The following is an 18,022-nucleotide window of genomic DNA, read 5'->3' as shown; positions in this document are numbered from 1 at the left end:
GGTTTGTTTGCCCTTTTTTGATGAGTGCATGATCTGCTCTTTACCCTGTCTTTCCCCAAGGAATGACTCATGTATTAACTCTTATGAGCACCACCACATCAAAGAAGAAACCAAGATCTCCAGGACGTGGGGCTGGGTTTTCACCAAACAAAGGGGGTATGCACAGACTGGATAACTTCCTGCCCTTAAGTCACTATTTATTAATGTGTGCTTAAATCAAAACTAAGAAGATACAGTTTAGCTAAAATCTGTTCTGTTGGGTATATATTTTAAACAATATATAACCTTTTTAAAAACTCTGATGTAAGTATGTAGTCCATTTCTCCTGAACATTTAAATCAACTTTATGATCAAAAGTTGCTTAGGTTGCCCTGGCTGGTTTGGCTCAGTGGAGAGAGCGTCAGTCTGTGGACTGATTGGTACTGGGTTCGATCCCTGTCAGGGGCACATGCCTGGGTTGTGGGCTCGATCCCCAGTAGGGGGTGTGCAGGAGGCAGCCGATCAATGATTCCCTCTCATCATTGATGTTTCTATCTCTCCCTCTTCCTTCCTCTCTGAATTGCACCCCCCTCAAAAAAATTGCTTAGGTATAGAGAAGAAAAGTGAAACATGTCTTTATTTATGGATTGATTCATATAATAAAAATGACTTCAAAGACAGGTCCTTATAACTTGGAGCATGAGTGATAGAGTTTATACAGTTTTTGTTTTGATTAGCAATTTTATATTTATCATAATGCTTTTACTATGTAATATCATGGATTCTTGCCCTGTTATCTGGGTTGTGCGGGCATTATAATCACAATTATTATTGTTAGACTTCTGATCAAATGAGGAATGTGAGAAGTCAGATTACATATAGTAAGTTACTAATAGCTTCAGAAAATGAAAACCCACATTAGCTAATGCCCAAATTACTGCTTTGATATACTGTGCTGCATTTTATAGAGAGGGACTACAGGCTTAATTTGTAAACTTGGGACTTTTTTCACACTCAAAAATATAAACACTAGTTGAACTTCTTGGAGCCCATTTGGAACCAATAGTTTATTCTCTAGCCTTCTAGAATTTGCTGTACACCATAACTTTAGATAAGTTTTCTGACTATAATGAGAAAAGCAAAAATTAAGGGAATTCGAGTAGAATTCCTGTTTGCAAAAGCATTTCTAAAGTAGGACTTAAAGAAAACAAAGGTTTTGCAAGTCATGCACATAACCATTTGTCATCTTTCATTTATCACCAAGATATTCCTAATGAATCACATTCCAGACTAACCGCTGACTCCTTTTGTTCCTCCAGTGAAGGAGTGTGGCAAACAAATGTTTTCCCAGTGAATCAGCACAGGACTCTTGATTTTATTACCTTTGCCCTAAACTTTCCAGACAAAACTAATTGGAAATTTTGCCTTTGGGATCTCACTTGACTTCTCTGTATGATTGATGGATTAGGTTATGAATTGACATTACAGATGTTATGCAAACAACTCCAGTCTTTAGGAATGTTTTATCAGTTCTGAGAGCTGCCTAGGGTAGAAGAATGTCTGTTTGTCTGTCTGCCTACCTGCTCGTTTTCCCTACAAAAACTCACACGTACACATACTGTATTCTTAATGTGATATATTCTTCATCTTGATTGATAATGAGGCTTGGCTAAATTAGGCTCATAGTGAACTGATATGACCATTTTAAGTTTTTACTTGTTAAGAAATGTCTCAGTAAAGTTCAAAAGACAGAAAACATTTATTTTTTCATGAAGCAGCAATGCATACACTAGTTTTTCATTTTACTAAATATAATTTTTTTCAAGTTAAAATACTTTTTTCACCAATACCTATATCTGCTCTTATTAGAAATCTTATCCCTGGTCTAACTATGGATTTGCTCTCACCCAGACATAATCTTGCCTGGCCAAGCACTACATCTTTTATCCTGGACAGGCAGAATTATTCCATTATGAAAACTTTGGAAAATACAATGTAATACAGCTCATGAGACTGGATACATAAGGCTTTGAACTGAAGCAAAACCAGATGTTCGATATGTCACAAATAACTGCAACAGTCTTGTTGAGTTGACTTCACTTAGAATGACTATACTGAATTACTCCCCACTCCCAATAATGCGCCCTGAAGCCTGTCTCTCTGATGAGAGTATAACATTTCGTCACGATCCTAAAGTTCAGCCTCCTTATCACTAAAGGGAACCTCCATTGACAGTAATTAGGAACTCTCAGGAGCTCTGTGCAACTAGTGAATGTTACCTGTGACCTTGTTGCTAGCTAGGGAATTTATAGAGTTTCCTGTGCTGGGGAATAACGGTCTGGGCTGTATGTAGCTGTTTGACTTCCTTTTATGACCACCACAAAGATGAAAGGACACAGTTCTTAACTGGAAAATTAATCTTTGAGGACCTCTATTTGCCATTTTTCCTTAAGTACCCCTTGTATTGATGTTTACCTTGCCACATGACACATTCTTTTAAATGAGCTGAGACTCATTTTACACCCCAGCATATGGTCTATTCTTGCTGAAAAGAATACATATTTGGCTATTGCTGAGTGGAGTGTTTTATATTGTTGAAGTCTTCCATATTCATACTGGTTGTCAGTTTATTTCTTCTATCAACTAAAAGGAGAAGGGCGTTGAAATTCCCAACTATAATTGTAGAATTGTTTATTTCTCCTTTCAGTTTTGTCAGTTTTTGCTTAATCTATTTTGATAGTCTATTAAAGAGTACCTCCACATTTGGAATTGTTTTGTTTTCCTGAGAATTAGCCCTTTATCATTATGAAATGTCTTTATTCATCTCTAGGAATTCCCTATCCTGAAGTCGACTTTATCTGATATTAATGTAGCCACTCAGTCTTTTTTGTGATTATTTTAAAGTAGTTTATCTTTTTCATTTATTTAGTGTACTTTTTGGTCATGTACTGGGGTCTTGCTTTTTAATCCAGTCTAACACTCTCTGCTTTTTATTTGTGCATTTGGTACATTTATAGTTAATGTAGTTATCAATATGGATGGGTTTAAGTCTACCCTCAGAATGTTTCTTCCAACTATTTTTTATTCTTCTTTTCCTACCTTGTTTGGATTGAGCATTTTTAAAGTATATATAATGTAACCACCTTACAATAGTATACTGTTTTTATCCGTCCCATACTTTATGCTCTTGTCATATATTTTACTTTTATATATGTCATCTTTTTTGCTCTAAACAACCAGTTATTTTTTAAAGAGATTTTAAAATGAGGAAGGGTCTTCTATATTTTCAGTGCTCTTCACTCCTTTGTGTACATTAAAGTTTCCATCTGGTATCACTTTTCTTCTGAGAATTTCTTAAAATCATATATTATACTGCAGATCTACTGGAACAAATTCTTTTGGCTTTTTTTTTTTGTCTGAAAATGTTTTTATTTCATCTTTATTTTTGAAATATATTTTCCATGGATTCTAAATTGACAGGTGTTTTTTTCCTTTAAACATTTTAGAGAAATTTTCCCATTGTATTTTGGTTTGAATTATTTCTGATAAGTCTTATCTATATTTTCCTATAGATAGTGTGTTATTTTTATCCCCTCTGATTGCTTTAAGATTTTCTTGTTATTACTGAGTTCTAGCAATTTAATATGATATGATCATGATTTTCAGCAATTTGATGTGTTTTATTTTCTTTCTCTTGATCCTAATTGGTTGAGTTATTTTAGAGCAATGAGCTGATGGATTGAAGTTTTTCATCAAATCTTGAAAACAGTTGACTATTTCTTCAAGTATTTTTTTCGCATATAAACCTCCCACACAAACACACATCTTTTCCTCTCTAGGATTTCAATCACATGTATGTTAAACTGTTTGGCGTTATTTAATAGGTTATGGAGGTTAATTTCTTCCATAGCCTTCACTCTCTGTTTGAATACTTTCTACTTCCCTTTCTTCACGTTCTTTATATTTTCTTCTGCAGTTGATGATCTATCTAATGAATTTTTCTATTCGTTATTATAGTTTTAGCTCTAGAAGTTCCATTTTGCTCTTTTTTATATACTAGAGGTCCAGTGCACGAAATTCGTGCAGGGGCTCGGCACTCGCAGCTGCGGCCCTCGCAGCCCTAGCTTCATCCGGAAGGTCTTCCGGACAGTCGTTCTGCTGTTCTGTCTAATTAGCATGTTATCTCTTTATTATACAGGATTCTGTTTCTTTCCTCTTCTTAGCAAGACCACCATGCTGTGCATGGGCTCCTCCTCTTTGACTGTAGATTTTACTGTCAGGTTTGTGTCTACACATCAAGAGCCAGAGTCATCATAGGTGACCCTCATGTGTATCCCTTCTCTCAGCAGCCAGAAGTCCTGTGGTGCAGTGTCTAAAAAGAAGTGTTCCATATATTTTTGTCCAGTTTTCTAGTTGTTTGCTGTAGGAATGGAAGTCTGTACCAGTTACTTCATGATCTGAGGTGGAAACCCTCAGCCACATCCAGGATCTGTAGCCAAGATACAAGTATACCTGCATGCTCCCATAAAAACTGTAACATTGTGTTATCTCTATGCTTATGGTGGTTCTGTCCAGGTCGTCTTTTCTTCTTATACTATAGCTGTTCGTTTGTTCCCATGTTTCTCCATTTAGTATGATTAAAATGTGATTCTTTCATATTTGATACATAGTAATAGGACTTGTAGGTTTTAGAAAATACACTTAAAAGGTAGTTTGAATATATATTACTTTTTAAGTGCTTCTAATCAAAAATATTTTTTTCTTTTTTAGTTTTTGTTTTTTTCATGTAACTAATATTTCAGTCAGGTTAGTTATATTTAGGAACTAAATGTCAGGTATAGGCTAAATGGACTCTTGAGAATGAACAAAAGGCAAGAAGCTAATTTATTTGTGTTCATTTTGTCTGGGAACCACCACATCTGCCTCTAAGGCTGAGTAATCATGACTTACTAGTGTGGTTATGGAAAATATATATCAGTTTAGTTGTGTGAATGAACTGTCCTTTCTTTAGGGGAAAAAATTCTCATCAGATTGCTGAAAATTTCCCTTTTTAGACTCAGAAATCTCATTATTTTATCTCCTAGCAAAGTTCAATTTTTGTTCATTTCTAAAACTCAGGAGTAGACTGTTCCTGCAATCTACAGGGAACAACTGTATAGAGATATCATGGACAAACTTGAATTTTTTCTGTTTTACTTATATAACATTTCTCTTTTGTGTTTTCAAACAATAAAGGTGAAAGTTACAATTTTTCTTTAAATTACATCTAATAAGTGTACAGTGAGAATTTTTTTACTGATTATTCAGTGATTCTGAATTCCCCAAACTTTAAACTTGGTATGTTATTTTTTAGGCTTACAAAATAGTCTTTTTTCCCCCCATTTGTGAAATCTCTTATGCACATAGTATTCAAAGGAGCAGTTGTAGATTTCATGGCTAACGTTTGTTAAGACCTGAATACTCAAAAGCATTCTTTTAAAAAACATACTATAATTATTTTTAAAACTTAAATATTACTATTTATGGATTTCTAGGAATGAAAAGTCAAGAAAAAGAGGAACCAACTAAAAAATTCTTCACATAGGTTCAGAAAAACCTAATAACTAATTGATTCAGTGCTAAGAGTAGACCTTCATTTCTTGAATTTTATTTGAACAAAAATACCTATTTCATTTAGGGAGAAATGTAGCTTAGATTTATGAGTATCTTTTTTTACATTAACATGCAACAAAAAATTTTGTTTTATATAACATTTTATCTTGATAGCAGTAGGATTTCTTTAGTGTCTTATTTTTTCACTGGATCTTATGCAGTCTTTGAACCACAAATTCTTTCACTATGTGATTTTAAAAGACACTTATATACAGAGATCACTTATTGTATGTATACTTATATATGCATACATGTGTATATGTATATATAATTCTACAAATACAGTATTTTTCTTCATAACACCTAATGGCTGGTACTTTTTGAAGTGCCCATCCCTGTCCTAGGATGAACACTTTATATGAATTGCCTAATTTAAATTTTACAACATCCCCAGAATGTAGATCCTGGGGTATTTTATTATTCCCATTTTATAGATAAGGAAAGCAAGACTCAGAAGGTAAGTGGCAGAGGCCAGAGCCTAAACCAGAACATCTGGCTCTAGAAGTTATGCTTATGCTTTAAAGTGAATACTTATACCGTGGGTGTTAGAGCAACATGTTAAGAATATACAACTTTTAGGTCTTATACTTCATGAGAACTTTGGAAATCAGCATTGGATTTTATTGATATATTTGATTATATTTGGAGTTTTTGGAGCTGGATAAAACCATAAAATGAGTCTAATTCTCTTGCCTTGCAGAAGAGCAAACTGAAGCCTAGGAAGTTAAGTGACTAGTCCGAGGTTGCTTATTTTCTAAGCCTTACTTTACTATTTTCCCAGTGATTCCTAAATCTAGCCTAATAGAACATAACCTATTTGAAACTCTAAAGGAGCTTCATTATTAGCATGCAGGTTCCCACTCCTACCTCTTGTTTCGTTTTTTGTTTGGGTTTTTTTTTTTTTTTTTTAATTAATTTCAGAGAGGAAGGGAGAGGGAGAGAGAGATAGAAACATCAATGACAAGAGAGAATCATAGATTGGTTGCCTCCTGCACACCCTCTACTGGGGATCGAGCACCCAACCCAAGCATACTAGTATGCCCTGACCAGGAATCGAGTCATGACCTCCTGGTTCATAGGTTGACATTCAACAACTGAGCTATGCCAGCCAAACAGGAAGTTATATTTTTAACAAACTCCCTAGTAACTAGGGCCTAGTTGATTCTTCTGCAGAAACCTCACCTCAGCATACATGTGTATTTGGGAACCCTTGTTTAAGGCTTTATTGCATTATTAACCCATTTAAATCTATATGATTAAAATATAAGTGAGGTAGTTACTTCACCAACTGTTTATAAGGACATAAAGTGATATTCTCAAATTATGCCTAAAAGAATAGCAGCACAGAAAGTTTTTATCAAAGGGAATGTAACCTACAAATGAAAATATGGGTAAACAAAATCAGAACCAACCCAAGAATGATATGGTTTCCAGGGGCTAGTGTTGGAGGAGGGAGATTGACTACAAAAGGGCACAAGGGGACTCTTTGCAACGATGGAGATGTTTTACATCTTGATTCGCTGTTGTACAGCTGAATATATTTTTCGAAACTAATGTAATATAGATCCAGAAAAATGACTATTACTGTATGTACATTATCAATAAATCTGATTTTTTTTTTAAAGCAAGCCAGAAGGAACTTTTGGGAAGGAGTGTTTCAAATTACCATCTGTATCATTAAATATTTAGTTAAATAGATTATTATTCTTTTAAAGCTGAGGTTTTTCTATTAATATATAGCAATTAAAGTACTATTAAAATAGCATGTACATTGATGATTCCCTTTTCATTAATATTTCTAACTAGGTTTCTCGTATTTGTTTTACAGGGTCCACATATAGCTTCAGTTACATTAGCTGCTTACGAATGCAATTCAGTTAATTTCCCTGAACCACCCTATCCTGATCAGATTATTTGTCCAGACCAAGAGGGCATTGAAGGATCCGTTTCTTTGTGGAGCATCATCTCAAAAGTTAGGATTGAGGCCTGCATGTGGGTAAGATATCTGTTCTTACATTTGTCTAAAGTGTATCTGCCTGTATAGTTTGTTGTACCTCATTGAACTTGAATCCAAACATATACCAAGTCAGTAGATAATTAATTCATGGAGTCATCAGCTGCATACTTCCAAGTTAAACAAATCCTTTAGAGCCTTTTGTATTCATTAATGACATTCAAAAGAATGCACGAAGCCATAGGTACCATGAAGCAATCGATGCCAAGTAGACAATAGCAGGGACAAGGAGTATGGATGATGCAACTGTACTACTTTGTAAAATGTCACCAATGTTTATATTTGATAAACACACAGCAGGTGCTTATATGTTAGTCTCAGATTGGTAAATGTTATGTCTGTCTCCTAAATTTAAATACTTAGTATTTATTCTTAGAGGACTCATTTTATTCTCTGAATTGTTATACTAAAGTAGGGTGAAACATTTCTTTGTAAACCAAGCTTTACTGTAGTGGAGGCATCAGACTCTATGGTTGTATATTGTGATCTTACTTTCAGTTGTACTGATGTTTTCTTTTTATTATTTGCTTCAGTATATTTTAGGAAGTTTTTGGACTACATGTTCATTGGCAAAATGTATTTTCACCCATACAAAACACTCTTTTTATGTGCTTAAATTTATTCAGGTGTCTATCATTGAGGAATAGTTCATTTGCTCAAAACTTTCTATTACTATTTCAATTATTTTTTAATTCATCATTTGCATTTAAGTTATATATTACCTGTAACTTTTTCACTAACAGTTTCTTATAAAATAAAAATTGTGGAACAGATCACTTAAAAACCTTAACTAAAATGAAGAGGAATATGAATACTATGCCCACAGAAGAGGCAGAGTTTTCAGAGACATTTATGTGGTAGCAGTTATGTTTTATTTTAAAAGAATTATAAGGGAAGTGCCATACATTGAACTTGCTGAATATGAAAGACAGGAAAAATTGTCATGTTTCCTGTTACTCTTTTATAAACACTGGAAACAGATTCATTGTACTAGTTGCCTGTGTTTTTTAAATTTGACCACATTACTCTTTTGATGAAAAATTTTTTATTAAAATAACAGGAGATACTTGGAACATGCTAGAAAGGGGCTATGTATATAGACTTTAGTTTTCTATTTTTCTTTTGTTCTTTCAAAAATGATTTATGTAGCTGGATTAACACCAATGCCAATAAAGAAAAGCTTCCATCCCAACTGGCAGTGGTAACTGCCTCCTACAAACTCCCACAGTGCACACTGTCTGAAGTGCTCATTGGGCCTGGCTTTTCATTCATGCCTTAAATTAGTCAACTTGGTTCTTACAGTGGCTTACTTCCCCAAACAAATGTTAAGCTCCTAAAAAATACAGACTGTGCGTTAAATTTATTACCCCTACAGCACTCAGTGTTAGACTTTTCACATATACAAGAATGTCAATAAATACTGACTGCCCTGGCCAGTGTGGCTCAGTTACTGGATGTCATCCTGTGCACCGAAAGGTTGCTGGTTCAATTCCTGGTCAGGACACATGCCCCGGTTGAGGGCTCAATCCCCAGTGTGGGGTGTCCAAGAGGCAGCTGATCGATGTTCCACTCTCACATCGATGTTTCTCTCTCTTTCTCTCTCTCCCTTTCCCTTCCTCTCACTCTAAAAATCAATGAAAAAAGTATTTTAAAAAATAATAAATAAATAAATACTGACTAATTGGCTGAATGTTTGTTTGCTTTTCATATTTCCTTTTTTAACAACTGTCTTGGGTCATATGAAAAATGTAGCGCATATCAAGTTGTCTAAATTTGTTCCCTTTGTTCTCAACATTTATAAGGACAGTCCTTTCAACAAAGGGTGCTGGGAAAACTGAATATCCACATGCAAAATAATGAAGCTGGACCAAAATTAACTCAAAATGCATCATATACATAAACTTAAGAGCTAAAACTATAAAACTCTTTGAAGAAAATATAGAGAAAAATCTGCATGATTTTGAATTTGGCAATCATTTTTTTAAATATATTTTTTATTGATTTCAGGGAGGAAGGGAGGAGAGAGAGATAGAAACACCAATCAATGATGAGAGAGAATCATTGATTGGCTGCCTCCTGCACCCCCCACACTGGGGATCGAGCTCGAAACCATGACCTCTGGGTTCCTAGGTCGACGCTCAGCCACTGAGACACACCGGCCAGAATGGCAATCATTTCATAAATGTAATACCAAAAGGTTAGGTAACAAAAGGAAAATTGATTAATTGAATTTTACTAACATTTAAACCAGTGGTTCCCAGACTTATTTGGCCTACCGCCCCCTTTCCAGAAAAAATATTACTCAGTGCCCCCTGGAAATTAATTTTTAAAAAATTTTAATAGCAATTAAATAGAAAGATATATGTATTAATGTCTCTACCTTTTTCGTAAAATATAGTAAAGAAAGGTGTAAATTAGAAACATTGAAGTTTGAAATTATGAAACTATTTATTGAACTCAGAATAGAAAGGTAATACAAAAAAAGTTAAAACAAATGCACCTGTGGCCATCACCGCCCCCCTGGATCGCTGCAGTGCCCACCAGGGGGCGGTAGCGCCCACTTTGGGAATCACTGATTTAAACCTTGTGCATCGAGGTCACTATCAAGAGAGTGAGTCCAGCTGAGGTGGCTTAGTGGTTGAGTGTTGACCCATGAACCAAGGTGTCACCAGTTGATTCCCATTCTGGGCACATGCCCAGGTTACAGGCTCAATCCCCAGGAGAGGCGTGCAGGAGGCAGCGGATCAATGATTCTTTCTCGTCATTGATGTTTCTATCTCTCTCTCCCTCTCACTTCCTCTCTCCAAAATCAATAAAAGCGCATTTTTTAAAGTGTGTGTGTGTGTGTGTGTGTGTGATGTGTGGTCAATTAAGTATAAGACATGTAGCTCTTTACTTCATTTCAATTCATTATTACTTTTTAACTTTAAGGAAACTTGTCATGAGTTTGAATCATATGATTGCTTTCAGAACTATTGAACATTTGACTTAAGTTTTAAGAGAAGTTCATGTTTTAAATAAAATATGACAGTTAACTTTTCTACTTTTCGTTATGGGAAAAAATTTAAGTGCATAGAATTACATTATTAATTCAACATATTGTTCTCCAACTTCAGCTAATATTAACTCCTGGCTAATACTGTTTTATATATTCCCCTCCTCATTCTGCTCTCAGTTATCACAAAGCATAACCTAGATAACATATCACATTTCATCTGTAAATATATCAACTATCGGACTTTAAAAAAACACCTAAGAGAAATTAGGAATAGTCTCTTCAAATTAGTTGAACAGTTAGTATTTAAATTTTTTTGGTTGTGTTTATTTCTTTGATTTTCTTTTCAAATTTATTTGTTATTGAAATTGGATTGTTTGTCAAGTGTAGTTTCCCACAGCCCTAATTTTACTGATTGTATTCCAGTTGGAATAATTTAAGTATGTTTCTATGTTCCCTATATTTCCTGTGAGTTGATAGTTAGATTGAGAGGCTTGAAAAAAATTCTTTCTGGCAAGAATATACTTCAGAGCCTTGTGTATTTCTGTCATGATGTGCAGTAGTGTCTGGTTGTCTTTTTTGTGTGTGATATTAGCACTATTATTATATGTTCGTTATTTTATTAGGGGTTATAAAATAGGGGTATCCCAATTATATCATTTTTTTTCTTTAGTTATTGACTGAAATACTTTATAAAGAAAAACTTCTCCTTATCAGCAATTTAATTACCCTGAGATATCTTTCATATAGGTAAGACAGGATAAATAATTGATCTTTCTCTTTGTTGCCAGTTTTTAAAATAGTAAGTTGGTCTACTAACACACTCCAAAGTTGACTAACTTTAACTTTTCCTGTTTAGTAAAGTATGATTTGTTTTGTTCTTTTATCCTTCTCTATATATGTCTGTTCTCCCTTCTCTCTGTTTTTTAACTAACTCTAGCCTTATTCTTGCTTCAGAACTCCTGATTCACATGTGGGTAGTGCAGTTTCACTTGGAGATCATTGATTCTACACATTGGAATGTAGCACTGTGAACACAAAATCTTTGAATTTGATTATGTACCTTGGGGACTCTTGTCAAGGACAGAGCAAACAGAAAGGCCTAAAGTTGCTTTTTAGAACTAGCAAATGCATTTTTCATTCACTCTGACTCAGGGCAGAGAAGGATGGCTCAAAGTTGAGAATTTTCCTGGAGGCTGTATGCCTCTTGCAGTATTACCTATGCTGTATTTGAGCCATGTAAGTTCAAACCAAGTTCCTGATTCTTTTACCTTTGTTTTTATCCTTTTATGTTGAGTTGGTTGAGAAAAAAATTTATCTTCAAAAACAAGAATCTACAAAGAGACTAAAACATGAGTCACTCAGTGTCCTAAGGAAATATAAACATTTTTCCTGTGGTTAAAATTTATCCATCCTAATGTTGTTTTCAAGGGGCTTTCTGACCACAGTTTGTTAAAAATTTTAACTCTGCACTAAAAAGTTCTGTTGGGATTAAAGCGACATTCTAAATATCAGATATCCTAGAAAATATTTGTCTAATAGCTATACCAGTGAATGCTCATTACCACGTCATTGAATATTTTAAAAGGGGGAGAAATGACAAAAATAATGGAGTATAAGTAGAGCTCAGGCTGGGTGGCTCAGTTGGTTGGAGCCTTATCCCATACATCAAAAAGTTGTTACGGATGTCATCCCCATTCGAGGCACTTAATGGGAGGCAACGGATGATGATTCTCTCTCTCTCTCTCTCTCTCTCTCTCTCTCTCTCTCTCTTTCCTTCCTTCCTTCCTCTCTGTCTAAAAATCAATAAAAAATACATATCCTTGTGTGAGAATTATAAAAAAATAGAGTACAAGTAGATATGCAAGAGAACTAACATTAATTTAGTGTCAGTAATACACCAGGATTGTCTGACAGTTTTATGTATAGCATCTTGCCTGGCATTGCCTTGGTCAGTATTGGGGCCAGGATTCAAACTCCTATCCTCCTAGTTATGTACTAGTATATGCTTTTCTCACTGATACCTACATCTTCATATGCTTTTGGTGATATCGAAAAATATAGATTTGATGTGTTTAGTGTCACTGTGTTGAGAACAGAATCTTATGTGATTTTTTTGGTTTTTGACATAGGGTGTCGGTACAGCAATTGGAGAGTTGCCTCCGTATTTCATGGCCAGAGCAGCTCGACTCTCAGGTGCTGAACCAGATGATGAAGAGTATCAGGAATTTGAAGAGATGCTAGAGCATGCAGAGGCTGCGCAAGTAAGAACAGTGTGGGGGTTAGAATAAATAGAATATTTTAATTATCCCTAAAGAGCTTAGGATTAAGGTGAATTTGTTAATAGTTTCTTTGAAGAAGACTGCCAGTGTGAAAACAAAATTATACATGGTTTGGGATAGAACATTCAGAAAAGATGAAATATACAAGTGGTTATCATCTTGATTTTAGAATAGGGAAATGTAGAAAGCATCGACAAGACAACTCAGACTCAGCTAAAACACCTTGTTGTTGTTTTGTTTTTAAGGTTTTCACAATGCAAATAAATGTATAACAATTTAAGAGAATTTTTTGTAATTTTGTTTTTAAATCAGGTACCTTTAAAAAAAATTAATCTGAGGCTCTTTGCTTCTGTTATATTTCCCAGATTTTCATCTTTTAAGTTACATAAGTGTGTGTAGTAATAATATTGAAGCATTCTAGAAGTATTAAAAGTGAAAAGTGAAAACCCACATACCTACTCCCAAAGTAGGATAATGATCCTCTAATTCTAAGCTGTTTTCTTTGCATTTATAACTTTTTAAAATAAAAACTATGATCATACTGTACATATTAGGCTCAAGTTTCCCCCCCACATATAATAGACATTTGATACTGATTTTTAAGATCGTGCTCTTATTATGAAGTGACACAGCTCATTGTAGACAACTGATAAATATATCTACTTAAAATTAATCCCTCCATCCTTCAGTCTTTTTCTCTATAAATATTTATAACAGTGAGTCATATTCTATTTATTGTTCTGTGACTTGTTTTAAATAAAAAGTCATACTGTGAACATTTTTCAGTGCCATCAAATATTTTCTGCATCTTTGCTTTTTATTACAAAGTATGTTTCTTGTATAAAATGTTGAAAATACAGATAAAAAAATAAAAAACTTTTACTGGTTCATTTATCAATTTTTTATATTTAGTATATTTTTCATTTTCTTATTAATTGACATTTTTAAGGAGATCTCTTTTGTCATATGCTGTCAATATTTTCCCCATTTTGTTTACTGTGCTTTTTTTACTTTTAGAATAGAGAAATTTACATTTTTTAATCAGTATCTTAGACTTTTTCTTTTAAAATAATCCCTAAAATTATCTTCCTGAACCCTTATAATTATATAGTAAATATGTAGCTCTATTTTCTTTTAGTATTTTTATGACTTAATTATTTTACTAGAGGCCGGTGCATGAATTCATGCATGGGTGGGGTCCAGCTGGCTCCGATCAGGGCTGGGTCAGCAGGGGGGAGGGGATGCAGGAGGTTGGCTGGCCAGCCCCACTCCCAGTCGGGGTGGGGGTACCAATTGGGGGCGGTTGGCTGCCGCAGTACGCATCATAGCGACCAGTCGTTCTGATCACTTGGCTTATATATAGATATAGATACATATTGTTAAATCTTTAATCTATTACAATATTTTACCTACCATATAATGTAGGGACCTAACTTTCTTTTTTTCGGGTAATTAGCTATTTGTATATTCCAACATTGTTTTCCCAGTGATTTTAATTTAGTTTTGACTTATATTTTATTATTATAAATTGCATATTATACCTTTGTAAATAGTTATTGGTAGTATTTTTAAAGATATTAGGTTTTTATTTGTAAGCTATAATTTTACTGGCATCTTTTATATATATATATATGTATATATTCACTTCAGAGAAGAAGGGAAAGGGAGAGAGGGAGAAAAACATCAATGAGGAGAGAGAATCACTGATTGGCTGCCTTCTGCATGCCCCACACTGGGGATCAAGCTCACAACCCGGCATATGCCCTGACCCCGGGAATTGAACCATGATCTCCTGGTTCATAGATTGGCGCTTAACCCCTGAGCCATGCTGGCCAAGCTTACTGATATCTTTTTAGTTATATATTATTGATTGTGATTTAAAAGTTCTTACAGTAATCAGTTTTCACAAAGACCCAAAAGTTAATCTAACTTTGGTGTTGGAATTTCCTCATAGATACATGTATTCTGTAAACCCCCAATTTGATGGGAGCAATAAAATATAGAGAAGGTAACAGTAACTAAAACAGCAAAGTAAGTAAAATGAATAATTATGAATGGGTATTTGAATTTTAAGATTGCCTGAGACTTAGGTAGAAAGTGTGTTCTTTATTCCTTTGGTAGAATAAGTTTATCAGCAGGAAGAGTGAAAAAAAATACTTGGCTCTCATTGCTTTACCATGTGCTCTCCAACTAGGATAAAGGGTGTATGCTTTTACTAGGAAGTTGTTACTAGGTAACAATTTTAAAGCTAAGTATTTGCTTAAATTCCAGTGTTGATTGATAGTTGCATTTTGTACTATAGATATTTGGGGGGGGGGGGGGGGAGGAGATTAACACATTTATTTGAACTGATTCCTTTTGCTACCTAACTTATTTTCATGAGTTCAGTATTGAGATTAGGCAGTATTTTTCCACCAAGCTGACTTCCTTTTGCTCTTGGCTTTCTGTCATGTTTTCACTAGATGTCTGTGGGAGGTAGACATGAATGAATGTAGTTTCCTATGACCTTCAGCAATTCTAGCATCATTTGTAAAAGTTAGGTCACCTGACTCCCTCCTTTCCTCCCTTATCTATTCATTCTTTTTTTTTTTTAATCCTCATCCAAGGATATGTTTTTATTGATTTTAGAAAGAGAGGAAGGGAGAGAGAGAGAAAAAGAGAAATATGGATGTGAGATGTCTTCTTTCTCTTCCCACTCCTGGTTCAGACCTTAATTACTAGGTCCCTGAACATTTCCAGCAACTTCCTAATAAGTCTCCTCTTAACTAGTCTTTTTCGTTCTTTTTTTATTTATTTATTTTTTTTCTGAAAACTACCTCTGGTCATAGAACTTTGCTGCTCAAAAGTCTTCCCAACCCCTGGGAATTGTCTTTATCTTTCTTGTGTACTTTTCACTTGCTACCTTATTTTAAAACTATTTATGAACTTTTCTTATCTCTCCCAGGAGTCTGTAAGCTCCTTAAGGAGAGGCCAAAAAAAAAAAATGTGTGCATTTTCAACAATGCCTGCCTGGTCTTGCACACATTACTCATGAGGTAGATACTTGGAATAAACTAAGAAATATCAAGTGAGAGAGAAAACGTAGCATTACATGAAATATGTTCACTTCATATTACTCTACTGCAAAATAAAGTGTAAAAGTGTAGTGAACATAGAAATTATTGAGATTTCAAATCATTAAGAAGAAAGATTGGGTGGAAGGGGTCAGTGGGGGAAAAAAACAAAGGGGACATCTCTAAGTCTTTGAACAATAAAGATAAATTTTAAAAAACAAGAAGCCCTGGCTGGTTTGGGTCGGTGGATAGAGCGTTGGCCTGTAGACTGAAGGGTCCTGGGTTCAATTCCGGTTAAGGTCACATGCCCGGGTTGTGGACTTGATCCCCAGTTGTGGGGCATGCAGGAGGCAGCCAAGCAATGATTTTCTCTCATCATTGATGTTTCTATCTCTCCCTCTCCCTTCCTTTCTAAAATCAATAAAAATACATTTTTAAAAAAGAAGAAAGATTGAGCAGTTTTGCATCTTTTAGTTTAATAGTCATCTGAGAGCAAGCATTAAAGATAATGTAAAAGACATTATACCAAATGACATAATTTTTAATTCACATCCGGTAAAACAACATTAGTAAAATGCTATACTTTAGAAACAAATGAAGGTTCCTATGATAACTTGTTTATTCTTTAAGTTGCATAACCAAAGGAAAGGAAAAAGTAAAGGCATTAGGAATAAGAGTTTGAAAAATAAAGTAATTTATTTGCTTGATGGGTCCTAAAAGATTAGGGCAGCCAGTTTTGAAGTAATGGGGAATGGGATCATGGAGGTGACTGTGGTTTTTTGTGTTTAAAACTGACAATAGAGTAGGAATGTCGTACATATTTACTTGGAAGAATATGGTTTGAATAAGTGTGCTTTCCTAAATGCTGTCTGTCCAAGTGACCTTGCTACTTGGATTCTTTTTTCACAAAATGGTAGGTTGCTGACTGTGTGAACTGTTTCTTACTATTTCTATCAATATAGGAAATTAAGAATTAAGTCAAATAAGAAATTGAGCCCTGGCCAGATGGCTCAGTTGTTTGGAGTGTCGTCCTGTTCCTCCAACTTGGTACACAGGTTTCGGGTTCTGTTCTGGTCAGGGTACATACCTAGGTTTCGGTTTGATTCCCTGTTGGGGTTGCATATGGGAGTCAACTGATCGATGTCTCAGGTGAGGATAAAAAAAAAAAATTTTGAAGTTTAGAAAATGCAAGTTGTTCCTCTATATTTGTATTGACTAATTTGTCTTTCTTTTGAATATAATTCATGAGTCTGTTAAAAATTTCCTCAAAGGCTATTTTATAGTTTCTGGATTTTTTAATTGAATTTATTGGGGTGACATTGGTTAATAAAATTACATAGGTTTCAGGTGTATAATTCTATAATATATCGTCTGTATATTGTATTGTGTGTCCACCACCCCAAGTCAGATCTCCTTCCATCACCATTTATTCCCCCTTCACCCTCTTTTAACTCCTCACTTATCTTTCCCTCTGGTAATCACCATATTGTTGTCTGTGCCTATGAGTTTGTTTGTTGTTAATCCCTTCACCTTTTTCACCCAGCCCCCCCAGCCCTCCTCCCCTCTGACAGCTCTCAATCCGTTTCTATTTTGTTAGTTTATTTTGTTCTTTAGATTCCATATATAACTGAAATCATACGGTATTTGTGTTTCTCTGACTGACTTATTTTGTTAGTTTATTTTGTTCTTTAGATTCCATATATAACTGAAATCATATGGTATTTGTGTTTCTCTGACTGACTTATTTCACATAGCATAATGCTATCACAAAAAGTAAGATTTCCTTCTTTTTTATAGCTAGGTAGTATACCATTGTATAAATATACCACAGCTGCCCTAACCGGTTTGGCTCAGTGGATAGAGCGTCAGCCTGCGGACTCAGGGGTCCCAGGTTCGATTCCGGGCAAGAGCATGTACCTTGGTTGCGGGCACATCCCCAGTAGAGAGTATGCAGGAAGCAGCTGATCGATGTTTCTCTCTCATCAATGTTTCTAACTCTCTATCCCTCTTCCTTCCTCTCTATAAAAAAATCAATAAAATATATTTT

At 34.8% G+C, this 18,022-nt stretch overlaps 1 protein-coding gene across 2 annotated transcripts in view; it reads left to right on the top strand.

Moving 5' to 3' along the window:
* The window catches only part of VMP1 (vacuole membrane protein 1), a 99,420-nt gene that overhangs the window by 32,259 nt on the left and 49,139 nt on the right, over nt 1–18,022 (top strand). For both annotated transcript variants that reach the window (XM_014531802.1, XM_014531799.1), the window contains exons 6-7: nt 7,460–7,627; nt 12,773–12,904. In XM_014531802.1, coding sequence (XP_014387288.1) covers nt 7,460–7,627; nt 12,773–12,904 — 300 coding nt within the window. The remainder of the gene's footprint in view (nt 1–7,459; nt 7,628–12,772; nt 12,905–18,022) is intronic.

The sequence above is a fragment of the Myotis brandtii genome, unplaced genomic scaffold (assembly GCF_000412655.1).
Source record: "Myotis brandtii unplaced genomic scaffold, ASM41265v1 scaffold120, whole genome shotgun sequence".
Lineage (NCBI taxonomy): Eukaryota > Metazoa > Chordata > Mammalia > Chiroptera > Vespertilionidae > Myotis > Myotis brandtii.
This window is presented reverse-complemented; position numbering and strand designations above follow the sequence as displayed.